The following is a 25073-nucleotide window of genomic DNA, read 5'->3' as shown; positions in this document are numbered from 1 at the left end:
CCCTTTTTGGGGACGGGGGAAAGGGAGGGAAGAGGGAGTATTTAATGAATCACACTATAATTAGGCAGTCATTCCTATGTGGTTTCCGATTAAATCTACATCCTGGCTCCTTTGGCTATTAGGTGACTGTTTTTTCCATTGTCAAGTTCTTAAACATACTACACGTAACCAGAGGTGTAAAGAATCAAATACTAAAAGTTTTCAAAGATTTAAAATTCTTAAATATTATCTTTTCTATTTAAAAGAAAGATTCTAATTTTAGAAAATACAAACTGCTGTATAGTGACAGAAAGTGGTTGCCTGGCAATGGGTAGAGGGGCACAAAGGGGCAAAAGTGAGATATTACAAAGGACACAAGAAAATGTTTGGGAGTGATGGCTATATTTGTTATCTTAAGGTTGATGGTTTCAACAGTGTGTGCATTTTGTCAAAACATATCAAATATATACTTCAAATATGTGCAGTTTATTAAACATCCATTTTACCTCAATAAAACTGTTAAGAAACATAAAAATAGGGTTTCCATCACATTTAAAATTCTTCTCTTAAAAATTTTAACTTAAGACCTTGAAGAGTAGTCATATTCTCTATGCAGCTTTTAAAAAAATATCTTTCAAAATCCTGGTGAAATTAAATATATGATCACTAAGATCTCAGCAAACTTTCTGGTTAAAAACCCTCTGAAAACATCTCTCTGACCCTACAAAAGAATGAGTAGCTTCTTTTATATAATAAATCTCACGAATAAGTATAGAGTATAAAGATGAATTAACTTCCATGAATGTTTTATAACATGGCTATTACTCTGAAAAAATACAAAGCACATTCCTACACTAAAAACACTTTTCATGTTATTCAAGTAAATAGAAACTTTCTATAAGCTATTTTTTGTTACTTAAAAAATTTAGATAGACCTTCTTAAAGGAAATACCTGGATCAATTAAATATGTTTTATCTACTCTTTTCCTGGGCTGCTGAATACAACCCTTAAGACTATTTCCCAGAAAGATGTCCACAAAGCAAGAACTCCTTAATTTCCTGCTCCCTACACCCTGCCCCAAAGAACACATATTACACACATAATACCTTATTTTTGTGTTTTCAGCCCTGTTTTTCTCATTTGATTCTCCTCCTATCTGTGGAAAAGATCATTTTCTTCCTATCCAGGGTTTTGGTCTCTACTCCCACCTCCTAACTACTTAACAGACTATTTACTGAATGCCTGCTCTGTGTAATTTAGCATGCTAGGGCCTGGAAATAGAAAGACCAATTATGACTTGGTGACTAGTCTGGAGTTTAGTTGAGTCAGAGTCAGATACGCCAACAATTAACATATTGTGGCAATTGCTGCAGAACACTCAATGCCCTACACACAGGAAAGGCTGTTATCGACTCTCACCTTCTCCTCCCAAATCTTCAATTTCTGTTTGTCTAACTGACTCTCTCCTCCAGCACATAATCACCCCCATCACAATCCCCAGCACACAATCACCCCTATCACAATCACTATCACAGTCACCAGCACACAATCAGTCTAGGCACGGTACTGTCTTTCTCATTCATTTGCACACTCCCTCTATTACCTTCTTTTCTTTTCTTTTCTGTTTTTTTTTTTTTTTCTTCCTTCTTGCCTTCTTTTCAAAGACAAGCAGTCAGGAATAGCCTACCCTTTTATCTCTACTTCATCTATTATATTTATGTTCTTTCTGGTTACTGTGCCTTGGCATGGAATGTCTTCTATTCCTTACCTTTCCAACTTGAACTTAACTCAGGTGCCACCTCATCCAGGAAGCCATTTGACTCTGTGACAGGGTTCGGTGCTTTGTCTCTTTGTTCTCATAGAACCCTGTGCTGGGCTCCATCAGCAAATTAGTGATGCTGCATTATAACTGTTCACTGCCTGTCGTTCCTGTATTAGACTGTGAGATCCTAAATATCTTTGCTTTCTATTCCTAGCACCCAGCACAGTACCTGACATGCAGTAGATGTTCAATAAAAATTGAATTAATGCACTATAGGTTTGAGCCAATTATTTCTATTACTACTTAACAATGTAATTGATTTTATTTAGTAGCATCTATTAACATTACTCACATTAATATTTTACACCAGCATCAGAAGAGATGCATAAAACACAATTTTATTTGTAAATTTTATTATTAAGTGAGTAATTATGTACTCCCTGGCCCAAATAATTTCTCTTTAGGTAGAAAGCCAAAGTAAAATAAAGACTATCAATTCAAATAAAAAATGAAGTATTACAAATGCTATAAATACCTTTGGATATTATGTTTAGTTGTCAGAATTAATACATAATAACAACGTATTTAACCTAATAAAATTGAAGATAACAGATACTGAAGAACATTTTAAACTGTATTAAACTTCACTGATCAATTTTTTTCTGCATACAAAATCTTTCAATTCTTACACACGTTACCTTCATTTCAAGAAATTCACTATTAGTTTTAAAATTTTTTAATGTTTATTTATTTTTGAGAGAGAGAGACAGACAGACAGACAGAGCATGAGCGGAGGAGGGGCAGAGAGAGGGAGACAAAGATTCTGAAGTAGGATCCAGGCTCTGAGCTGTGAGCTCAGAGCCCAACATGGGACTCGAACTCATAGACCGTGAGATCATGACCTGAGCTGAAGTTGGATGCTTAAACAAATGAGCCACCCAGGTGCCCCTCAATAAATTCACTATTAATGGTAATTTCTAATAATTTCTTAGTAAGAGTAGGCCTATGCAAATTACTTATTGATATTAATTTTTAAATGGCTACAACAGATTTCTTTTGAAGATTTGTCTTAATTTTTACAGTAAGTTTTGAAGGAAACTACATCAAATCCAAAGAATATACACTAAAAAGATATACATCACACTGAGGAGAAAAAAATCATAAGTTATTTTCTTGGGGGTACCTGGGTGGCTCAGTCAGTTAAGTGTCCAACTCTTGACTGCGGTTCAGGGCATGATCTCGCAGTTTGTGAAATCCTAACAGTGTGCTAACAACAGAGCCTGCTTGGGATTTTCTGTCTCCTTCTCTTCCTGCCCCTCCCTACCTCTCTCCCCAAAAATAAATAAATAAACATTAAAAGAAAAAAAAAATATTTTCTTTGTCCTGAAAATTAACATTCTCCTAGAAAGTAAAAACTTAGTGAATAAAGAATGAAATGACACCAACAACTAAATGCACGGCAACTTCCAGGTATTGCTTGAACCTGAATTTATAAGACTAAGAGGAGTGAGAGAGTCTATGGAAAGTCACCAATTAACATGTATTAACCATATATTTTAGAGGCAACACTATACTGGTTTTTAAAATATGAATTAAATATACCATACTTCCTTGATTCTAAGATGCCATTGATTAAGTAACAAATACCATGTTAAATGTACATATAAAATGTAACATATACCCCAATGGCAAAAACAACTAAAATGGGAAAGAACATGTGTCTAGAATTAAGGAAATACTGTATTATCTTTTTTAACAGCTGTATTGAGATACAATTTACATGCCATAAAATCCATCCATTTAAAGTATTTAATGGTTTTTAGTAAATTCACAGAGTTGTGCAACTAGCACCACGATCAATTTTAGGACATTTTTATCGGCTCCAAAGGAGCTCTATACCCATTAGCAGTCCCTTCCTCCCTCCACCACACACACACAGCTGTCCCCGCCTTAAAACTCCTGAGCCCTAGGTAATCACTAGTTGGATTTTATCTCTCTGGATTTGCTTATTCTGGACATTTCATACACATGGAATCATATAATCTGTGGTCTTTTATGACTAGTTTTACTTAACATGTTTTTGAGGTTCATACGTGTTGTAGCATGTATCAGTACTTCATTCCGTGGCATTCCATTGCATGGATACACCACATTTTGTTTATTCACTCATCAGTTTAGGGACATTCGGGCTGTTTCCACTTTTTGACTATTATGAATAAGGCTGCTATGAACATTTGTGTACAAGACTTTGTGTGGACATATGTTTTCAATTCTCTTGGGTAGATACGTAGGAATGAAACATGCTGGGTCATTTTGAGAAACTGCCAGATACGTTTTTCAAAGAAGTCACACTATTTTACCTTCCCGCCAGCAACAATTCCACATTGTTGCCAACGATTGTTATTGTTATCGTCTATCTTTTTTATTCTATGAATCATAGCTTGGAGCATAGTATTTCATAGAATACTACAGAAAGATGAGTTAACGCTTGAACAGCCAGATATTTACACTGGAATATTTCTCCAGTACCAATGATAGCTTTCCACTGCTCCTCCAGTTTACATGGTCTCCCTTCTGATGAGTGAAAATACTTTTAAAGTGCCTAAGATGGGTTTGGTGGTATTATGTCAGGTATCAGAACAATTTAGCCTCTATGTAAAGCTAATGTGCCAACAGTCAAGTCATTAGCACAGCCCAATATAAGAAAAAACACCAAGCTTTAAGAGTCCGGCATTTTATTCCTTTTCTTTATGGCTCAGGCTCTAAAACTATTCACATTTTTCCCATCCATCTTTTTCATAACTTCCATCCTAAGTACATACTCACATACCAGAGAGCCTCCCTCCATGGTGGTTTTCACTATCTTTACCTTCTGACCAAACACTGAATGGGAACCATAAAACCCCAGTAAAAGTTAAGGATGTCTTCAACAGGACTCTCATTAATTAACTAGAAAATGCCACTCTAAAATGCTGAGCTATCACTCAACAATAATTAATTCCCATGAGTTGACTGTTTTAAGGAAAACTACTGATTTAAACTAATATTCTCTGATCATCTAGATCATATAACAGTTTCCACTTACTTTCAGGCTTTGCATCTGCTGCTGCGTGGCGCATACTTTTCAGCTGATTTTGTACTCTTTGCAGTCTCTGCACCGCATGAAATAGCTTTAAAATATAATTAGATCCATTATTTCCTTAGTGTATTGAGACCTACCACTCACATGGACAAGCAAAGAAAAATACAAGTTCCACGTAATTCTTATGATGTAAAAAGAACAAATAATAAGAACTAAGAAAATTACTATGTTGAGCTCAAAATGTAATTGGTTTTCTCAATACCTTTTCACATAAAGCTTTTTAAAAAAAGCTTTCAGATATTTTTTCTTTAGTTATCTGTTGTACTTAGTGATCAAGGAAAAATACTTGGTAAAAAAATATATGCATCAGGCTTTTCTTGTTATAACAATGGTTTTCTTTTCTTTTTTAATTTCATTTTTAAGTAATTTCCACACCCAATGCTTGAACCCACAACCCCAAGATCAAGAGTTGCATGCTCCACTGCCTGGCCAGCCAGGTACCCCTAACATGGTTTTCTTAATTCTGAGGAATATTAGCATTTTCACAAATAAGGCCTTAGATCAAGAGTTGCATACTCTACCAACTGAGCCAGCCACAAAATGATGTCTTAGACTCAGACACTGATGTGTGACACCTGGGTGGCTCAGTCAGTTAAGCATCCAGCTCTTGATTTGAGCTCAGGTCATGATCTCATGGTTGTGAGATTGAGCCACGCATCAGGCCCCACACTGAGCGCTCTTGCTCTCTCTCTCTCTCTCTCTCTCAGTGTCTCAGACACTGATGCTAGATGACCATTCAGGGACCAAGCAATGCAGCTTACTAGTGCAGTGGAACTACCATGATGCCAAATCAAGTTCCAAAAGAGCCAAACATCTCATTGAGTAGGAAATGGAGCTGTTTCAAAGTGTATTTTTAATGTATAGTCTACTCAGTTTTTAATTTTTTTTTAACATTTATTCACCTTTGAGAGACAGAGAGAGACAGAGTATGAGCAGGGGAGGGGCAGAGAGGGAAGGAGACACAGAATCCAAAGCAGGATCCAGGTTCTGAGCTGTAAGCACAGAGCCCGACATGGGGCTCGAACCCACCAACTGTGAGATCGTGACCTAAGCCAAAGTCGGATGCTCAACTGACTGAGCCACCCAGGTGCCCCTAATCTACTCAGTTTTAAGACAAATTTTTTTTTAAATTTTTTTTAAATGTTTATTTCTGACAGAGAGAGAGAGAGACAGAGCATGAGCGGGGGAGGGGCATAGAGGGAGGCACAGAATCCAAAGCAGGCTCCAGACCGAGCTGTCAGCACAGAGCCTGACGCGGGGCTCGAACTCACAGACCGTGAGATCATGACCTGAGCTGAAGTCAGATGCTCAACCGACTGAGCCACCCAGGTGCCCCTAAGACAAATTTTTAATAAAGTAAAAATAATCTTTTCTAGCCGAATTATTTTTTCTTTAAGGCAAAGTCTAAAAATGTGGAATGTGGGTGATTTTGCACCTTTTCATGATTTGCTTATTCGCCACTGGAATAAAGTCTAGTAGTGGATACTGTGATCGGTGGAATAAAATGGATGTTCTCATAGGCCCCGAATCTCAGGACACCCTTTGGAGATTCTGGAAGTTTTATCAGCAGTTAATCTTAATGCTTAACATTATGATGAATGCTCTGTGATGTTGGCTCAACATGAGTTAAGCACAAGCTAGAAGGCAGTACACAGATATATACTGGGTACTGAACCTAAAAAGTAGCATTATTGTTACTGGTGACACAAAATCCTTTGAAGAAGTATTCCATCACATTAACAAAAGGAAACATGAACTTCCACAATCTAGAATTCTTTTTTCTTTACATTTGGATAACCAAAAGGAAGTATTTCTTTCACCATAAGAATATAAACTTTTGTGAGGATACCTGATTCTTTTGTTCCTGTTTCTGTTGTGCAAGAAATTCTTCTCTCTCTTTTTCAACTCGAAGTTGCCTTGCTATTTTAAGCATCCGTTGATGATTCTGAACTGTCTCCACCTACAGTAAAGGAATAAGTAGTACATGTTACTGTCAAGTTTAAGAAAGAAATTAGCATGTCATGTGACTCAGACATCCACTTATCATTTCCTTTTGGCAAACAGTACTCCCTAGAGATGACAGTAACGTTCCAGACTCCAGGTCTTAAAAGTTCTGGGCTACTGCCTGGGGAGATTCCCTTTCTGTCAATGTTATTTGAGTCCATCCTCAGATGTACACCCATGCCTTGCTTAATCTTCATTTTCATTCCTAAATCTGTGCAAGTGCTTGGGACTTGGGGCCAAAGTCTTACAGTGCTAATTCTTGCCTTACCCTTTTCTTCAAACGTTCAACTCTCTTAATGAGCTGATCCTTTTCATCCTCCATTGCACTGATATCCTAAAAAGTAGTCAAGGAGACATTATAAGGAAAAGTATTCTTTGTAGAATTCAAATAAAGTTGTCATATGATTGTGCATTGACCGTTTTCACTACATATAACCAGAGAATTAAGGAACAAAGATCCTCTTTTGGATAAAGGGCATTTTTATTTCTCCCCAGGGTTCTTTATGCAGGGTAATTTATTTGGCAGCTTGGTGTTCATTTAGAAAAGCAAATAAAACAGGTTATAACGTAGCAAGGTAAAGCTGCCAACCAGCACATTTGTGCTCTGATTCCAAATATGGGCACATGATTTTTCAAAAGTCTTCTATGATGGAAAGTGTGCAGGTCTAAAAACATGAACAACAGCTGCTGACATCCCATCTGCTCTGTTAAATACCAAACTATATATTCTGCCAATTTTCCATCAAAATTATTTTTAAGACTATGGTGTTTTCAAGACATAAATTTGCATCTGGTTTTGTCAATTAACCAATTCCCTTCCTAAAAATAAAGGCTTCAAAAATAAACCACCTTCCTGTTAAACAGCTCCATAATATTTGCAAGTGAAAACAAACAAAAATTCCTTCCTAAACCTAAAGAATGAATAGTCTAACCATCACAGTAATACTAAAGAGAAAAACAGACACACTAGTCAGTATTCACAGGATCTGAGGATATAGGCACTCTTACTCATTCCTGGTGGCATTGTATTAGAGAACAATATCAACAGTCTTAAAATAAACATATATACCATCTAGCCTGATAATTCCATGTCTGGGAATTTTTCCTAATAAAATATTCATGGAAGGCCAAAGGCTTCTCTGAGGAGTTTTACAGATGCTAATTATATCTAAAATTTGTAAATTACCCAAATGTCTAAAGATTTTTAAATAAACTATGGCACGATACAATGAAAGTCATTAAAAATTGTGCAGAAGAATGTTTAATGACAGAAAAAGTCATGATATGACATTACTTGAAAGAAGCAGATTACAACATTTATATATAGCACAATATGAAGAAAAAGACTTAAATATATTCACTAAAATGTCAATAGTAGTTATCTATACAGTGTGGGATTATAAGTGAATTAATTTCTATCTTGCTTACCATATTTTCTACAAAGAATATGTTCAAAAACACCCTGGTAATAGTGAAATTAAAATGACAGACTCTCGGTTATTTTATCATTTCAGTTTACTCACATGACATAATGGAGGAAGAGTGGATGACGGTCTATCATTCTTCCTTCATACTATAAGTATCCTACTTATGGATCTTTCTCTCCCATTAATATAAGTTCATCTTTCATTTCGAATATACTCAGCAAGTTCTCACTGAGAAACTACCATGTACGGGGCACTGTGATAGACACTGGGGTAGAGTGGTGAACAAGAAATACAGACATGGTCCTTGCCCTCATAGGGCATAAAAATAGTGGGGAAGACAGACATTCAAGTAATCCTAAGTCTGGTAAGTGTGATAAACAAAAAGAATTGGGGGAACTAATTCACGTAGGAGATCAGGGAAAGCCTCCCTGAGGAAGCAACTTCTATTGTTTCCACGCCTGGTTGAGAATGTTAAAAATTTTTTTGGAGAATGTTAAGTAACATGTACCAAAAGTCCTAAGGGGCACCTAGGTGGCTCATTTGGTTAAGCGTCCGATGTCGGCTCAGGTCATGATCTCACAGTTCATGAGTTTGAGCCCCGCATCGGGCTCTGTGGTGACAGCTCAGAGGCTGGAGCTCGCTTCGGATTCTGTGTCTCCTTCTCTCTCTGTCCCTCCCCTGCTCATGCTCTGTCTCTGTCTCAAAAATAAATAAACATTAAAAAAATTTTTTAAAAATATTACTGTATTTTCTTTTCTTTACCCTTCTTATTTCTGCTGTAGAAAATCCAGATGTCTTGAGTTGCTCACATTCTTTATGCAAAGTTTTAAAGGCTTCCATCAGCTCTTCATACTAAAAGATAAGTTAAAAAATTATAAATTAATGACTAGATCCAATAGGCTTTTCTTAATCAGGTTATTCATTAACTTATAGTGATTACTTAAACCATTATAGAATGGCATTAAAAATACTTTCATATAAGATATAAAAAAAGTAGGTATATAAGATCTGGTCACTAAGTACTTCTCCAGCTTCCTCTCTGGTTACTTCCCTAACTCACATCATCCAACTATGGTGATCTTTAAATCTTTGGAATATTCTTGGCTCTCATCTCCAGTCTGCACACCCTATTTCCTCTGAGAACACTCTATGACTTCCTTACTTGGATAATTTCAGCTCATCATCTGTCAGGTCTCAGCATAGATAACATCATCTTCAGAGAAGACTTCTCTAGCCCTATACCTATCTAGGTCAGAGTGTCATGATTCCAGAGTAAATAGCATGTAAAATTATAATTGTCTAGTTACTTACCTCTCTCCCACCATTAGACAAGGAGAGTTAGGAGGACAAGAATCCTACTGATCCTGTACAATTATGTATCCCTGGGACCTAGCGTGGTGCATAACTGATATAGATATTCAATAAAAAGTAGTGGAATGAATGAAAAAAATCACAACTCTTATCCAAAATTCTTTAAAAATAGTATTTTTTGTGAGCAATGACAGAAAATTAATAATATTTTTCCTGACTGATAATATCCTACAAATATGTAAATCATTTATTCTAAAACTCTTCATTCAGGAAGACAATGTGCATTTTTTATTAGGGTCTGTGCTAAATGACAGGCTAAGTATATAAGCCATTTTATATATATATCTCAGATATGCTTCAAGAACAAACATGTCTTTATTATCACTAATTCTTACATGAATTATATGGACAGATTTAGTAAAAACTATTAATAAACTTCCTCCAGAGGAATTAGTTTTAATCAAGTTTATTGATGGGGGTGGGTAGGGAGGAGAAAATATTTCACATTTATGCTTCTCCATTTCCTACATTATGTAAAGCCTTCAAATGTAGGGGTTGGGGTGGTCTCATTCTGCTGTATTTCTCCCAAGGTATCTACTATAACATTTGACATGATTATTTACATAAACTTTTCAATCCCCAAAATGTCTTAAGAGATCAATATTGACTCTATTTTGAATGACTGCCATGACAATCCAAAATAATAAAACATGGATGAAGAAACATTTAGTTTTTATTGCTTTGATTCAATCCCAATTTTGAGTACATGCTGTATAGAAGCAACTCTACAAAACCCTGGAGGAAAACAAAGATGGATAAGACAGGATATCTGTCTTCACAGACCTCATAATCTGTTGGGAGAGAAAGACTGACAAACTATTCACAACAAACTGGCACAAATCAGTCTATGTACATAGCATAGAATAAAAGCACAAAGTGCTAAACTGAGACACCTTTTAGAAGTCAAAGTCCTTTGAAATCTTAAGCTTGAATCCTCTCTTTCCATGGTCTTTGATCAGCGATGTGCTTTGAAATCCCAGGACCAAGAGCCAGATCAGCCAGAATCCTCAGTAGTCAAGAGCTTTAAGACTGTAAGGCCAGAACCCAATATCCTAAAACTCTAGAAGGAAAGTACACTGAAATTTCAAACTCCTAGCCCTTTCTCTACCTTCTGCCTGACTGGGAAGTCCTTTGAGATCTCAAACCTAGCTTCTTTGCCTATACACAATCCTCTCAGGGGCTCGCATATCCTGATTTGTCTGGGATAGTGTCAATTTATACTTTTGCCCAATTATTATGATAGTTCCTTTCTCGCTGACTTGGATGACAAATTGTAATAGTCACCTAATTGATCAGGAAAGTACTCTACAATCCCAAACCTAAAACCCTATTGACCCACAATTCTTAATAAATTACTTTAAAATCCCAATTTCAGGATTTTTTTCTATCTACATACCCCTATCACTGAAATGGTATTTGTGTGAAAAAGTCAATATTTTCATACATGATTGCAGCTGAACATTACTAATAACTATTTTACCTTTTGGTGCCACCTGGAAATACAGAGAAGCAAGTAAGCTAGAGAGAGATTAACAAGTATTTAAACATGTGCACATTGACATCCATTACAGATAGTTTAAAAGCGCCATTTGTGTATTGTATACCTGTTTATTGGTATCAGCCACTGTTTCGTCCTGAAGAAACTCACTTGGTACCTCAAGTTTTATTAAAAAACGAGCTAAATAGGCTCTTTTCTTCAGTTCATTAGTCCTCTGAAGAAGCCAGTGGAGCACTGGGTAAATTACAGGTTTACTTCCAATCACCAGACCCTGACGAAAGGTACTCCTACAAAAAGAAAATATCAACAATAAACATAAAATTAGACCTTTAGTATATCACTGGACTACATGGGGAGGTTGTATTGGAGCCATAAATTGGTATAGTCAGCCTTAATGCTTTATTGACTGGGCAGGTTTAAATTATTGTTTCTACCTAAAAGGGCAGATAAAGGATAAATGATAAAATGGAATAGATTTGCCTGACTTGTTTGATTAGGGGGGAAATGACCCACTTAAGACTCTCCATGACAAAATAATATTAAAAGTTCAAGATTATTTTGTTATTCAGTGATATTCTGAAGTCATTGACTAAAGGAGACCGGGTATAACTTAGAAATTCTGACTGTAGACTATGAAGGTTTGGATATTAAAGCATAGCTTTAAGAAAGCAACATGTGATCAGATTCTTACATGTCTGTAGCATTTCCTGGAGGTTTGTATTTAAGGATACCAAGAAGGCTCAACATCCTTTTGGCTGTATGCTCTGGCATCTCCTCTCTGATATCAACAACTTGCTAACAAATAAAGAAATTGAAAAAACATGTTATTGTTGTATATCTAACAAAGAACGATATTTAAACTCATTGACAAAATTGTTCTGCTAGAGCATAACAGGTACAATGGACTCTTCATAAAACAGATGAAGTATGGAGGCCCCCAGATTCCAAGTGAGGGTACATACAAGTCAGATCAGGATTCGTATTAAGAATGTCAAGCTCAAAAAGTATCCAGTGGAAAGACCAGTGTATAAGAAACATGAACTAACTTGCAATACAATAAAACCTTTTGTAAAAGCATTTTCATTCCAAGACCAAATCTATTTATGTTTGAAGTAGAGAAATCATTTCTAAATAAGGTACAAGTAGGTAATTTAATTATTAAGTTAGTAGAGAAACCTTAAAGATCATTTATTTTTACTTTACAGGCATGGAAAATAAGGCCCAGAGGTTAAATAAATTGCCCAAGACTCACAGATACTTACAGGCAGAAACTGGCTTTCCTGCTACCCTTTTCATCACAAGAAAAACTCTTACCTTTGGGTCAATCTCAGCCAGAACATCATTGAGAATTTGCAATAGTTGCATTGGCTCCAGGGAATCAAATGTTATTAAATTATAGTTCTTCCTAAAAGGCTCCTTATTGAGATTGTCCACAATGAATTTGATTTGATCGCTCATAATTAGGTCTTATAACTAAAAATAGAGATAAAATTCCTTAATACTTGTTATAAACATTCTGGAAAAAAATCAGTATTAAGTTTATAGGAGGTAGGCATGAAAAGTATAATTCTACATAGTACACAAAATGCTAAGAAAAGGGTTGTTTTGCTGAAAGAATTCAGAATATGAAGACTTTATTATGAATGTTACAGTACATACTGTTAATATTTAATACCAAATGTTTTTATATATGCATCTGGTATGATAGCAATCATCTGAGTTAACATTGAATTAATATGGACAAATGAGTAATAAATTCCACCTATATTAACATCTCTTCCATTCAGCTCCACAACTACCCAGGGGTAAAGATTTGTTAGGCTACAGACATGCTTCTAATTTTGTTTTAATTAGCAGCCCATGCTTAAAAACTGGGCGATTTTTTTACATTAAAATCCAGACACCTAATTTCTGGTCAAAATAAGATCTGGCAACCCTGGGCACCCATTTGTGCACAGCCACACCCAACTGAAGCTGAACGGATGGCGCAAGCTTTAGCCTAGGTACGCTCTCTTTGGTTTTGTTCTGGTTTCCTCCACCAAGCACTCTTCACCATCATCGACTCTGCCACCCTTGAGTAATTCAGGCCTATGTTTCCTTGTGCCTTCAATAAGGTAACAGCCTCAAGTTTTCTGGCCCCCGCTTCTATTCCAAACCATTTGTATGATTTTCATTGCTCACAAAGTCCAAATGTCTTGGATTTCGAGACTCTTTAAGATCTAGGTCAATTTAGCTTTCCCAACTTCATTTCCAAATTGTTACCTTTCACTCTTTTAAACTTCACCGGACTGAAATAGTCACTGCTCCCTAGTTTTTCCACATCTGCCTTCAGCTGATGCTGTTTTCTTGCCCAGAAAGCCTGTTCCTTGCCTGATCTCCACAGGTGCAAATCCTAAGTCTTTCAAGCCCTGCCCTCCAAATGCACGTTCCTCCAGGAAGTCATTCTCTATCTCCCATGTTCTGTGTCAGAATAACAGCAGTCCCTGACCTCCAAGTTAATCACACTTTATCTGCACCGCTTTCTTACAGTTACTTTTCTGTTTTGTACTAATTATTTATGTACATTTTCTCTTCTTTACTAAACTATAAATTCCATAAGGACATATCTGTGCCTAATTCCATCTGTGAATACCCACTGCATCAAAACAGTGACTTCTTTCCAGAGACTGAATAAATGTATTCACAGGCCCAAGGCCAGGAAAACACACACACACACACACACACACACACACACACACACACACACACACACACAAACATACTCATGAGTAGGTTGGTGGTGATTATAACTTTTAAAAGGTTAAATATTTGATTATTTAACAGCTGAAATGGCTTTACCAAGGTTCCTAGTGTTTCCTGCATCAAGATATCACTTGTTTAGGGGCGCCTGGGTGGCGCAGTCGGTTAAGCGTCCGACTTCAGCCAGGTCACGATCTCGCGGTCCGTGAGTTCGAGCCCCGCGTCAGGCTCTGGGCTGTTGGCTCGGAGCCTGGAGCCTGTTTCCGATTCTGTGTCTCCCTCTCTCTCTGCCCCTCCCCCGTTCATGCTCTGTCTCTCTCTGTCCCAAAAATAAATAAAAAACGTTGAAAAAAAAATTTAAAAAAAAAAGATATCACTTGTTTAGTAGGGGCAGGAGTGGTAGAAATTTTGCAGGCAGGCAATTTTTTAAACTAGCAATTTTAAAAATGAATTAAAAAATGAACTGCTAAAAAAAGAAATACAGAAAGAACTACTTCAGTGTTCCTTAACAGTTTTTAACTATGAAATGAATAGATGCTATTTTATCAAAGTTGGGGCTGCCGGCATTTTGCTCTAAAATAGATTCTTTTTAATTGGTGGAGCTGGATATTTGGAAAACATCAAATGTAAAGATATTATGATTTCTCCATAATTATAATAAAATTATGAGTAAAGGATTATTATTGTTTAAAAGTAAGTCAAAAGACAGAAAAGATAATGCGGTTTAAAATTTTGAGGTGCCCTTCAATCCATAAAAGGAAAACTTTTACATAAATCAAGTAAGAATCCACACTGGAGATGCAAATTTTTCATTGTTAAAAGTATTTTAAGTAAAAGTCCATGTCCTAATCTTCACACACATATTTACTTAATTTTAATGATTTAGAAATTATGTATATATAGTATATAACATATATACACACACATATACTTCTCTTGCCTTTCAGAAACACAAATCACTTGGATAAACGAGTACAATGTTACCACGAGAGGAAAAAAAGGTAGTTGGGTTCCCCCCTGGTTGCCCACCAGCTTTCAGGTGGTCACCCGCTGAGGACAAAGATGTACTGAACAGGTAGGTTGTCTATGCCCAGCGGGCTCTGAGCTCTAAAATTAGCAAAAGCAATTACTCTCCCTCTGCCAGCGGAAAGTCGCCACACTAATTCACAAGCACTTACCCACATAAGAGCCCAAGGGGGTGGGGGTGGAATTAAAACCAGGACGTGCGTTTATCTGGCACAACTCGGGACAGAAACGACACTGCCCTGGTCCCAGGCTGGCACGAGCGCTGGACCAGCAGCCTCTTAGGATTCCCCAAAATAGTGTTCCCCCTCCCCCGCCCCCGGGGCTTGGGAAACAGGACAGGGGACCCCACATCTGACCCAGGCACCTCGCTGCGGGTAATCTGGGCTCCCCGACTGCTCAGCCCACTGGGAGCGGCCTGGACCCCCGCGAGGCTCGGCAGGCACAGACCCCGGCGTTGGGGGCTTAACCGCTGCGACCCTCCATTGGCGAGGTGCTGCACTGGGAAGGGGGAGGAGGAGGAGGAGGGAGTTCTTTTCTTTTGGGGGGCTTAGGGGAGTTTCCGAGCGCGGGTTGGCGAGGTTACCTCAAATTCTTGTCAAGAAACCACTTTTTTCCCCCCCGCAGGAGGCATCCAGGCTCTAGTGGGTTCCTAGAGACGAGCTCCTTGGCAACGGTTGCTAGGACGTGGCGTTACGTCACTTCCGGCGGGTGGGCCAGGGCATTTCCGCGGGGCCCTCGGGGGCGCGCGCTGGGGCCCAGGTCCCTGACTGGGAAAAGTGGCGTGCCCGGCCCACGTGCAAAGTGGGTTCACGGGTCCTGAGCCAGGGCGAGGACTGGAGAGCACTGTACTTCGTGATGTCAGCTGGCAAGGAAAATATGAGAGGAAGAAAAAAAAAATTGAATTCCTCATGCCCTGAAAATGTAGTTGCCTGTTCAAACGTCTTGGAAAAAACCAACTACAGATTTAGCATCAGTCTTAGAGAAAAATAAAACAAACAAACAAAAGGAACAAATTCCATATTAGGCATCTCCTATATGCCTGGCCCTGTGCTGGCTGCTGGGGATGCAAAGGAAGCCAGGACTATGAGGGTCCTGTCTTCAAGGGCAGATAGAAACAATTTAGAGGCAACTCTGATACTACTATGATAAATGCTATCACAAAAGGACCCAAAGATGGGGGGACCCAGATGAAGTTATCCCAAGCTTATTTGGGGCTGAACGGACGATACTCTTAGGAAAGTTTCCATCGGTAAAAATGATGTTTAAGGACCAGTGAAAATTAGCCAATTGGGAAAGGGGATATTTTTTCCGGCAGAGGGAACAGAATATTGCAAGACGAATCCATTGCTGGCTGCCCTCTGACTATTGAACTATCAAGCAGAGGCATCCTGTGGGGCGGTTGGAAGAAAACAAAGACCCATCCTGGCTCACAGGTGCTCATGAGGAGTTGGAGGAGGTAACACTTCAAACCTTGAAAAATTAAATAATTTAAATAACTTTGGTAAAACAAAAGATTCTGCATAGGGATTGCATAATTAATTGATCCTGGTCGGCGTATTGGTGATTCTCTGGGCGAGCTGGATTTGAAACCTGGGTCTGCCATTTTGTGGCTTCACCTTTCAGAACTTTCCTCATCTGTCTATAAAATGTGGCTCTAAGAACACCTTCCTCAAAAGGCTGATGTGAGGATTGAGTTAATAAAAGGAAAGTGATTAGAACAGTGCCTGGCGTTGGAAGAGCTAAGGACATTTTACCTTTTTTCCCCTACGTAAAAAAAAAAAAAAAAAATGAGATGGTTAGATTTATTCCTTCTGTAGAGTCTACAGATGTAGGCTATAGAAAGAGAAGAGTGGTTTATCAAGTAGTTTTGAGTTCCTCCTCTGCCTGTTGCAGCTATTATAGAAACACTATACTTTTCAGTTATGAGAATGCAATCCTGGGTATATTCAAGTAAGTAATGCAATCCACTCTGCACTCAAACATGAATGGATTCTATACTTAATGTAGTTGCTCTGGAACACAAGAAAGAATTTGAGGCCAGTCAGCCTACTTCCCGGATCCATATACTGAGAAGCTTATATTCCAACTTGAAGCAAGAAAAGAGAGAACATAGAGGAGCCAGCTCATATTAGGTGTCTGCCTATCTATAGGGCCTAGATACAGGCCAAAGGAAGGCTTGCTACCACCCTCTGATTCATTTAAGATAAAACCTTGAATGGATTCATTGAAGAGCCCAAGAGGAACTTCTCAGCAATAATTCCACACCACTGAAGGCTGATAACATACCAAGTCAAGCCACCCACATGAAGACTTTTTTTTCCTCTTAGATGCTATATTGAGTCTTCCTTGTAAACCTCCAAAGATGCCTCTTGGCTGAACTATATTTGGCATTTTTAAAGCATTTTAATAATTTTTTAATGTTTATTTTTGAGAGAAAGATAGAATGAAAGTGCACCTGCATGTGAGTGGGGGAGGGGCAAAGAGAGAGGGAGACAGAGGATCTGAAGTGGGCTCCACGCTGACAGCAGACAGCCTGATATGGGGCTCAAACTCATGAACCACGAGACCACGACCTGAGCCAAAGTAGGATGATTAACTGACCGAGCCACCCAGGCACCCCTGTATCAAACATTTTTAATAGCTGAAGGGATGCCCAGTTATATGAGACAGTATTTCTGAAAGGTTTCCACCCCTACCCTGACTCTATATTTAAAAAAAAAAAAATTCATTAAGGTATAATTCACATACATACAATTCACCCATTTAATTAATTAACTAATTTAAAATTTTTAAAGTTTATTTATTTATTTTGAGAGAGACAGAGACAGTGTGAGCTGGGGAAGGACAGAGAGAGAAGGAGACAGAGAATCCCAGGAGACTGCCAGTGCACAGCCTGACACAGGGCTCAAACCCACGAACCGTGAGATCATGATCTGAGCTAAAACCAAGAGTCAGATGCTTAACTGACTAGGCCAGCCAGGCACCCCTATTTTATTTATTTATTTTTTAAAGTTTATTTGAGAGAGAGAGAGAGCAGAGGAGGGGCAGAGAGAGAGGGGACAGAGGATCTGAAGTGGGCTCTGTACTGACAGCAGAGCCCGATGCAGGGCTTGAAATTGCAAACATAAGATCATGACCTGAGCTGAAATTGGATGCTTAACCAACTAAGCCACACAAGCACCCCCAATTCACCCATTTAAAGTGTATAATTCAACTAATCCCAAAGATATATGCATCCCTATGTTTATTGCAGCATTATTTACAATAGCCAAGAAATGGAAGCAACCCAAGTGTTCATTGATAAACAAATGGATAAAGAAAATACACACACACACACACACACACACACACACACACACACACACGATATCACACAGCCATAAAAAAGGATGAGATCTTGCCACTTGCAACAAGGATGGATTTAGAGGGTATAGTGCTACGTGAAATAACTCAGAAAGACAGATAGCATATGATTTCACTCATATGTGGAATCTAAAAAACAAAACAAATGAATAAACAAACAAAAAGTCAAGTCATACTATAAATACAGAGAACAAACTGGTGGTTGCCAGAGGGAAGGGGGGGATGGGCAAAATAGTTGAAAGGGAGTGCAAGAAACAGCCTTCCAGTTAAGGAATGGCTAAGTCATGGGAATAAAAGGCACAGTGTAGAGAGTATAGTCAATGATATTGTAACAGTGACGTATGTTGACAGACGGTAACTACACTTGTGCTAAGCATAACATAACATACAGGGAATCACTATGTTGGATACCTGAAAACAATGTTAACAATGTGTGTCAAGTACACTCAAATTTTTAAAAATTATTGTAAAAAATAAAGTGTACAATTCAATGGCTTTTAGCATACTTACAAAGTTGTGCAACCATCACCACTATCTAATCACTGAACATTTTCATCACCCAAAAAGAAACCCTGGACCCTTTAGCCATCAACTCCTAGTTCACGATTTCCAAAACCCCTATCACCTCTCAGCCCCTGACAACCACTAATCTGCTTTCCTTCTCTATGAAAATACCTTTCTGGACATTTCATATTAAAGGAATCATAAAGTATGTGACTCTTTGTGTCTGGCTTCTTTCAGTTAGTATTGTGTTTTTAAGGTTCATCCACGTTGTAGCATGTATCAGTACCTCATTCCATTTTTGTGGCCAGGATAATATTCCATTGTTCATCTATTCCTCAGCTGGTGCACATTTGGATTGTTTCCACTTTTTGGCTATAATGAACAATGGTGCTGTGAACATCCATGTACATACCTCCACTGTCTCATGGCTAAAGCACTTCCATTGGCCAAGTCAGATGAACAGGGTATATACGTCAAGGGCATGGGTGAGTGGGAGGTGAGTGGCCATTCACTCTTGGGTTTGTCTTTTCAATTCTTGTTAATCTTAGCCTCTTGGGTGCTCATGGTTGTAGACTACAGAACCCAAAATGTGGATTCTTTAGCAGTTTTTGGTTTTTAACAACAAACTGTTGTTGAAACCTACTTGTCCCTTGCTACCAAAGCACTAAAATTCCCAATATGCTTCCCACCTGAAGCCTTCTGATAAAGACGCTGTTACCAGGAAGTGTGCTTTAAAAGTTCACCAGCCTCTAGTGGAGAAGAGGGTGGGGACAGGTGTGGAGTTGGTGAGAGAATCTAGAAGCTGCCCCTTATGACTCTCTTATTTAACCTTGTAGATACTGCAAGGTCATCCACGGTTGTGAATCCCTGCTCTGGTTATTCAGAGGGGGGAAAAACCACTCCTGGTCAAGTGTATTTTTTAAGAGCCCGTTTAGTACAAAATTAAAACAAGGAGGGGCTCATCATTTCATGCAATTGTGAAGTCCAAGGATATTCTACCTTCAGGTATGGCTTGATTTGGTCAGTGATGTCATCTTGACATTCTTTCTCCCTCCATTTCTCTGTCTCTTGTCTCTACTTCCCTCTGAATGGGCCGCTTGTAGCAAGAGGTTTACATTCTTCCAGCCTAGCAACCTCACTAAAAGTAAAATCTTTTCTCCAATAGTTGCAGCAAATTCCCAGAGCCGACTCTTCACTGGTCTCAAGTGTGTCAGACCATTCTTGATTCAATGGCTATGACTCTGATAGATGAGTCACGTGAGGGCAACTCCCAAAAAAAGGAAGAGCCGGGTTCTGTTACCAGAGATAGAGATTCAATGCAAACAAGAACAGCAGATGTCTCCTACAGTGAAGGTGGTTAAATTTTTTTTTAAGTTTATTTATTTGAGAGAGAGTGTGTACGTGCATGCACACCAGTTGGGGAGGAGCAGAGAGAGAGAGGAGAGAGAGAAACCTACGCAGGCCCCACGCTGTCAGTACAGCGCCTGATATGGGGCCCGATCTCATGAACCGTGAGGCCATCATGACCTGAGCTGAAATCAGGAGTCAGCATTTTAATCGACTAAGCCACCCAGGCGCCCCAAGGGAAGGTGGTTAAATCTTAAAAGCTGGGTAAGCAAAACCAGAAGAGGAAAAAATAAGCCTGTACTTATTGTGTGGAGTATCTGTATCAGTGCAAACCTTCTCCCTGATTTCCTCCCAACAAATCATCTTTCATCAATCCAAGCTTCCATCATGGGCCAACTGAGGTCTTGAGGTATCAGCAGACTCCCCAGGTCTCCATGAAAATCTGAGGATGCTGTGAACATAATGCCTCCAGCCCCTTCTCATTTCAGAACTTCCAAACAAGAACTTTCCTGTGCAGAGTACAGGGAAGCTAAGCCAATTTTCTGTTTTTGGTATTAAATTTAGACCTTTCATCCTGACCATGAGATATTTCTGGATTCTGCATGAGTATTCAGAGAATGCCAGTTTTCAAGATGCTATCCCATCTGGGGCTCCTCTGCACACTGCCCGCTTTAGCTCATTCTTTCAAAACTGGGAAAAATGACCCAGACACAGGAACAAATTTGGAAGTGGGTTATTCTGCTATCCATTAATTGTCATTTAATGCTGTTGCCATCTAGGTTACTTGGAGAGGAAAGAAATTGAATTTAAACAGAAACCTGAATTGAGTTTTGCATATATCCTAAATTGTCTCAGCTCTGGCAATTTAATCTTGTGGGTATGTTTAGTAGCACAATGTGCTTTTCTAAAAGGTAAAAAGATAAATAATACGTGAAACATTCAACTGGATGGATGAGATTCCAGAGGTCTTGTTAAATGTGTGTCTGGTACTACATTTTTGTAAAATAGCTTTTTAATGGGTTTGGGGAGATTAATGGGCAATGTAGTGTAGAAGAGTCAAAATAATATGTAATTCCTATTAAGTCCTTGGGTACAAGTATGGATTGAAAAAATAGGATGCGTTTTTATCGGGCTCAAATAATAATCATGTCATCACTTACTAAGTGCTTACTGTATGTCAGGAACTCTGTTAAATGCTTCCCATATGTGTTGGAATTTATTGAAATATTAATTTCTGTGTGCACTCCTTCTGTTTCCCCTCCTCTGGAAACAATGTGCATTGCCTTGAGATTTGCAGGCTGAAATCAGAAGCTGTACTTCCTGCCTTTTGTAAAGGTCTTCAGTCTTTGGGAGAGATTATACTGGCCGTCCTCAAGAGGAAGTAGAGAGAGGAGTTCCTTCCAAAGTAAGGCAAGAGAAGAGAGATGCTAAGGAGAATGAGAAAGGATCACAAGTCGATCGTTCTGGGGCAGCTCCTAAGAAGGGAGAAATACCCTGTGGAAGCCACATCGTGAATCCAGTAGCTTCTGGTGTGGCCCAAACTCCTTGTCCCAGGCCTGACGTGGAAGCATCGAATGATGCTATTCAACCTGAAAGGACCAGGCAGTCAGGGATGATGGGTGGGTGATCAAGTAGTCACTGGGATGGGCCAGCGACAGAAGACTGCAAGTGACTCTCTGAAGCTTTGCCCCCACAGAAGAGCCCAAGGACTTGGCAACACCCAGGATGTGTGTGAGAAGGAGATGCCCAATAATGACAGGATAGGATCTCATATTTGGATTTCAGGTGATTATAAAATAATGTCCTTTTTGCAAATCTGAGCTGTGGAGTAAAATGGCTAATCTCTGTAACTGTCAGCTTCCTAGCAGAATAAAGAGGGCACAGTCTGGGCAATTGGGAGAGCTTGATAAAGGACCATTTATAAAGGTGTGGGCAGGGTTTAGGGAAACTAACAAAATACCAACAACAAAGGCAGCCGTTGCTGCCTTAAGTCTGACTCAGCAAGAGAAGGGAACAGGCACCAAAAGCCCAACAGAGTAAGTAGCTCTATGGAGAAGGTTGCCTAACAGAACCCATTAGATGCAGCCATTCTTGACCTCACTCTCCTTCCACCCTCTGATCTTCCATCTGGTCTCTCATTGACTAAACCCAAAAGAGTGCCAAAAGGGCAGGCAGCCCTGCTGAGGTCATCAGGTGCAGACTGGGCTCCCAGGACAAAGAGCCAGGAAGAAAATGGTAGTATGGGGATCTGGAGGGGCAGACTGAGCAAATTATAAATTGAATTCTATATTGAATTATACAATCCAAGTGATGGGCAGAAAGGCCTGGAGAGGTCAACCGTACCACCCCCATGTCTCCAAGCTCCCCTGGCCCTCTAGCTCCAGGCATGGCATGGAGTGAGGCCTAATTTCATTTCAGCACACTGCCCACATCCACATCGTCTCATTTGATCTTCACAACAAGGCTGCAAGGCAATATTGTTTTTTCTATTTTATAATTAAGGAAATTGAGACCTGGAGAGTTAGTAGAGGGCCCAAGGTGACAAACCTAGCAGCTGGCTGAGCCAAGATTCAGACACGGATAGCCCTGATCCCAAAGCCATTTTCACAACCTACTAAACTGGCTCAAAACCGGCTCAGCAGAGTCTGAAAGAAGGACCATAAATCAGGCCACTGAAGCAGGAGGCAAAGGGATTTTCTGTGTGGGAGGGCCAGTGTTAACATGCCGTCTGGCTTTCTCTGCCTACGAGGGCTTTGCCAAGGAAAGTCTTCTCTTACGCAGGTAGGGCTAATGGTTTAAAATCCAAGTGCTTACCCTGGAATCACAGAGGGGGAAGACAGAGAGAAAACACTTGGTCCATGATGGGAAAAAAAGTGTATTTTCTTTTCAAATGCCTTTCAAGTTCTTTTTTTCCCAGCTGAATGTTGGTGTATTTATAGAATTCAGGGGGAGTATTTAAGGGTAACCAGCAGTGGAGCTGCATTTGGGGCCATCAGGAAGCTTCAAATCACGCAGGAAAAGGTTGATGGGAGGGGACAAGTAAAGGCCAAGATCAGCAGGGCACAAACTGGCCTTCTCCTTCATGTTGCCAAGAACTTTTCTCCCTTCTGGGCTGATGACGTCAAATCCAAGTCTATAAGAGTGCTATAGATGGAGTGACAGAACCGAAATGATGGGCAAACGGATGAATGGTGAAACAAATTGTGGTATAAATATACAGCAGAACGTTATTCAACCATTAAAAAAAGAAGTAAGTACGGACACCTGCTACAGCATAGATGGACCTTGAAAACATTTTGTTGAGTCGAAGAAGCCAGACACAAAAGTCCACATACCGTATGATTCAATTTATGAGAAATATCTACAAGAGACAAATCCCTAAAGACAGAATGCAGACTGGTGACTGCCGGGGGGCTCAGGGGAGGGGAGAATGTGGGGCACAGGCTTAACAAGTACAGGATTTCCTTCTGGGGTGATGGAAATCTTCTGGAGATAGAGGTGGTAGTTGCACAGTATTGTGAATGTTCTAGATGTCACCAAATCGTTCCCTTTAAGGAGGTTAATTTTATACAATGTGAATCTCACCTGAATGAAAAAGAAAGGATGGGCAGTCAGGGGCTTGGGAGGTCGGCCATCCACTGTAAGTCTTCCAGGCAGCCTTTGCGCCTGTCGGTTGAAGTCCCGGCACTTCATGGCGCAAGGCCTGATTTCATTCCAGGCTTGCCTTCTCTCTCTACTCCCCCGCCACAGTCCTCCTTCCGGTGGCTGGTGGCTCGCACACAACAAAGCTGTCCCAGCCTCAAGACCTTGGCACTGCCGTTTGTCCCGCCCTGGCTGTTCTTCACCCGGATCTTCCCTGGCCTGACTCCGCCTCCTCGTTCAGGAGGAGGAAATGTAGTGGAATAGAAAATATCCCACAGAATAAGGTAAACATTTCTGTGTCAGAGATATTTTTGCTGTGTCACAAAGCATTTCAAATTTATTAGCTTAAAAACTATGCTTTTCCCCCACAAGTCTGCAGGGCAGCCAGGCTCAGCTGGGCAGTTATTCTGCTCCACATGGGATACGCTGGGCGGACTTGTGGCTGAATTCAGCTGGGGGCTCATCTGGGGCTACAACACCCAGAGGGGCTTCCTTCCTCTCCGAGGCCTCTGTGCCCGCTGCCCTTCTTCCTTCACGTGGACGCTGTCTCCTTGTGGTCTGTCATCATGCAAGGGCCTCACCTGAACGTCCTCGCAGGGCAGCAGGGTACTAAGAGCATAAAAGTGAGAACCGCCAAACAGGCCTCTTAAAGTGCAGACCCAGAACAGCAGTGCCATTGCCGTTGCGTTCTGTGGGTCAAAGCAAGTCCAAAGACCTTCCCTGATCCAAGGAAAGGAGACACAGACTCTACGTCTGGATCAGGGAGCGGCATGTGCATACCAGAAACAATGTTTGCTATACGGTTGGCACACATCTTTGCAGACAATCTACCATGATTGTCTTGTGAAGGTTTTATTTCAGTTTAATAAAAATGCATGTGCGTTCTTCAGGTCACATGACAAACTTTTTTCTTGCTGTGAGTCACAGTCAAAAGGTTTGAAAAACACACATCTTCCGCATTCCTTTTCAAGGTTCTCCTATAGCACTTAGTACTCTCTGAACTTGATTTACTTGATTGTGTGTCTCTCCCATTAGAATATAAGCTCTCTGAGGGCAAGGACCTTGTCTGTCTTGTCCCTGCTACATCCCCAGCACCTAACAGGGCCCGGCACTTAATAGGTGCCCAATAAACATCTGTTGCTGTTAAATAGGTAGAAACAGCTATCAGTTATTGGGTGCTGAGCACTTAAAGCATTGTCTCATTTAATTCATTCAACACCTATTTGAGCACCTACTTTGTGACAGGCACTATTCTACCTTCTGGTGGA

The 25073-nt window shown here is 39.7% G+C and overlaps 1 protein-coding gene across 12 annotated transcripts in view; it reads right to left on the bottom strand.

The window, feature by feature from the left end:
• Positions 1–25073, bottom strand: part of IFT81 (intraflagellar transport 81) — a 206117-nt gene that overhangs the window by 85169 nt on the left and 95875 nt on the right. For 7 of the 12 annotated variants that reach the window (XR_008422110.1, XR_008422111.1, XR_002085274.2 and 4 more), the window contains exons 3-10: positions 15533–15811; positions 12499–12657; positions 11876–11979; positions 11291–11471; positions 9078–9167; positions 7157–7222; positions 6734–6844; positions 4828–4912 (exon numbers count right to left, since the gene is read on the bottom strand). Coding sequence is in view for 9 of the 12 variants with exons in the window: in XM_053902000.1 (XP_053757975.1) it covers positions 4828–4912; positions 6734–6844; positions 7157–7222; positions 9078–9167; positions 11291–11471; positions 11876–11979; positions 12499–12642 (781 nt within the window). In the remaining 3 variants the exon portion in view is untranslated. Of the gene's footprint in view, positions 1–4827; positions 4913–6733; positions 6845–7156; positions 7223–9077; positions 9168–11290; positions 11472–11875; positions 11980–12498; positions 12658–15101; positions 15224–15313; positions 15459–15532; positions 15812–23748; positions 23813–25073 lie in introns of those variants that run through there. The other 5 variants (XM_053902004.1, XM_053902003.1, XM_053902002.1 and 2 more) reach the window with 5 other exon arrangements.

This window comes from Panthera pardus, unplaced genomic scaffold (assembly GCF_024362965.1).
Source record: "Panthera pardus isolate Hobbes unplaced genomic scaffold, ASM2436296v1 HiC_scaffold_15, whole genome shotgun sequence".
In the NCBI taxonomy this organism is placed as follows: domain Eukaryota; kingdom Metazoa; phylum Chordata; class Mammalia; order Carnivora; family Felidae; genus Panthera; species Panthera pardus.
This window is presented reverse-complemented; position numbering and strand designations above follow the sequence as displayed.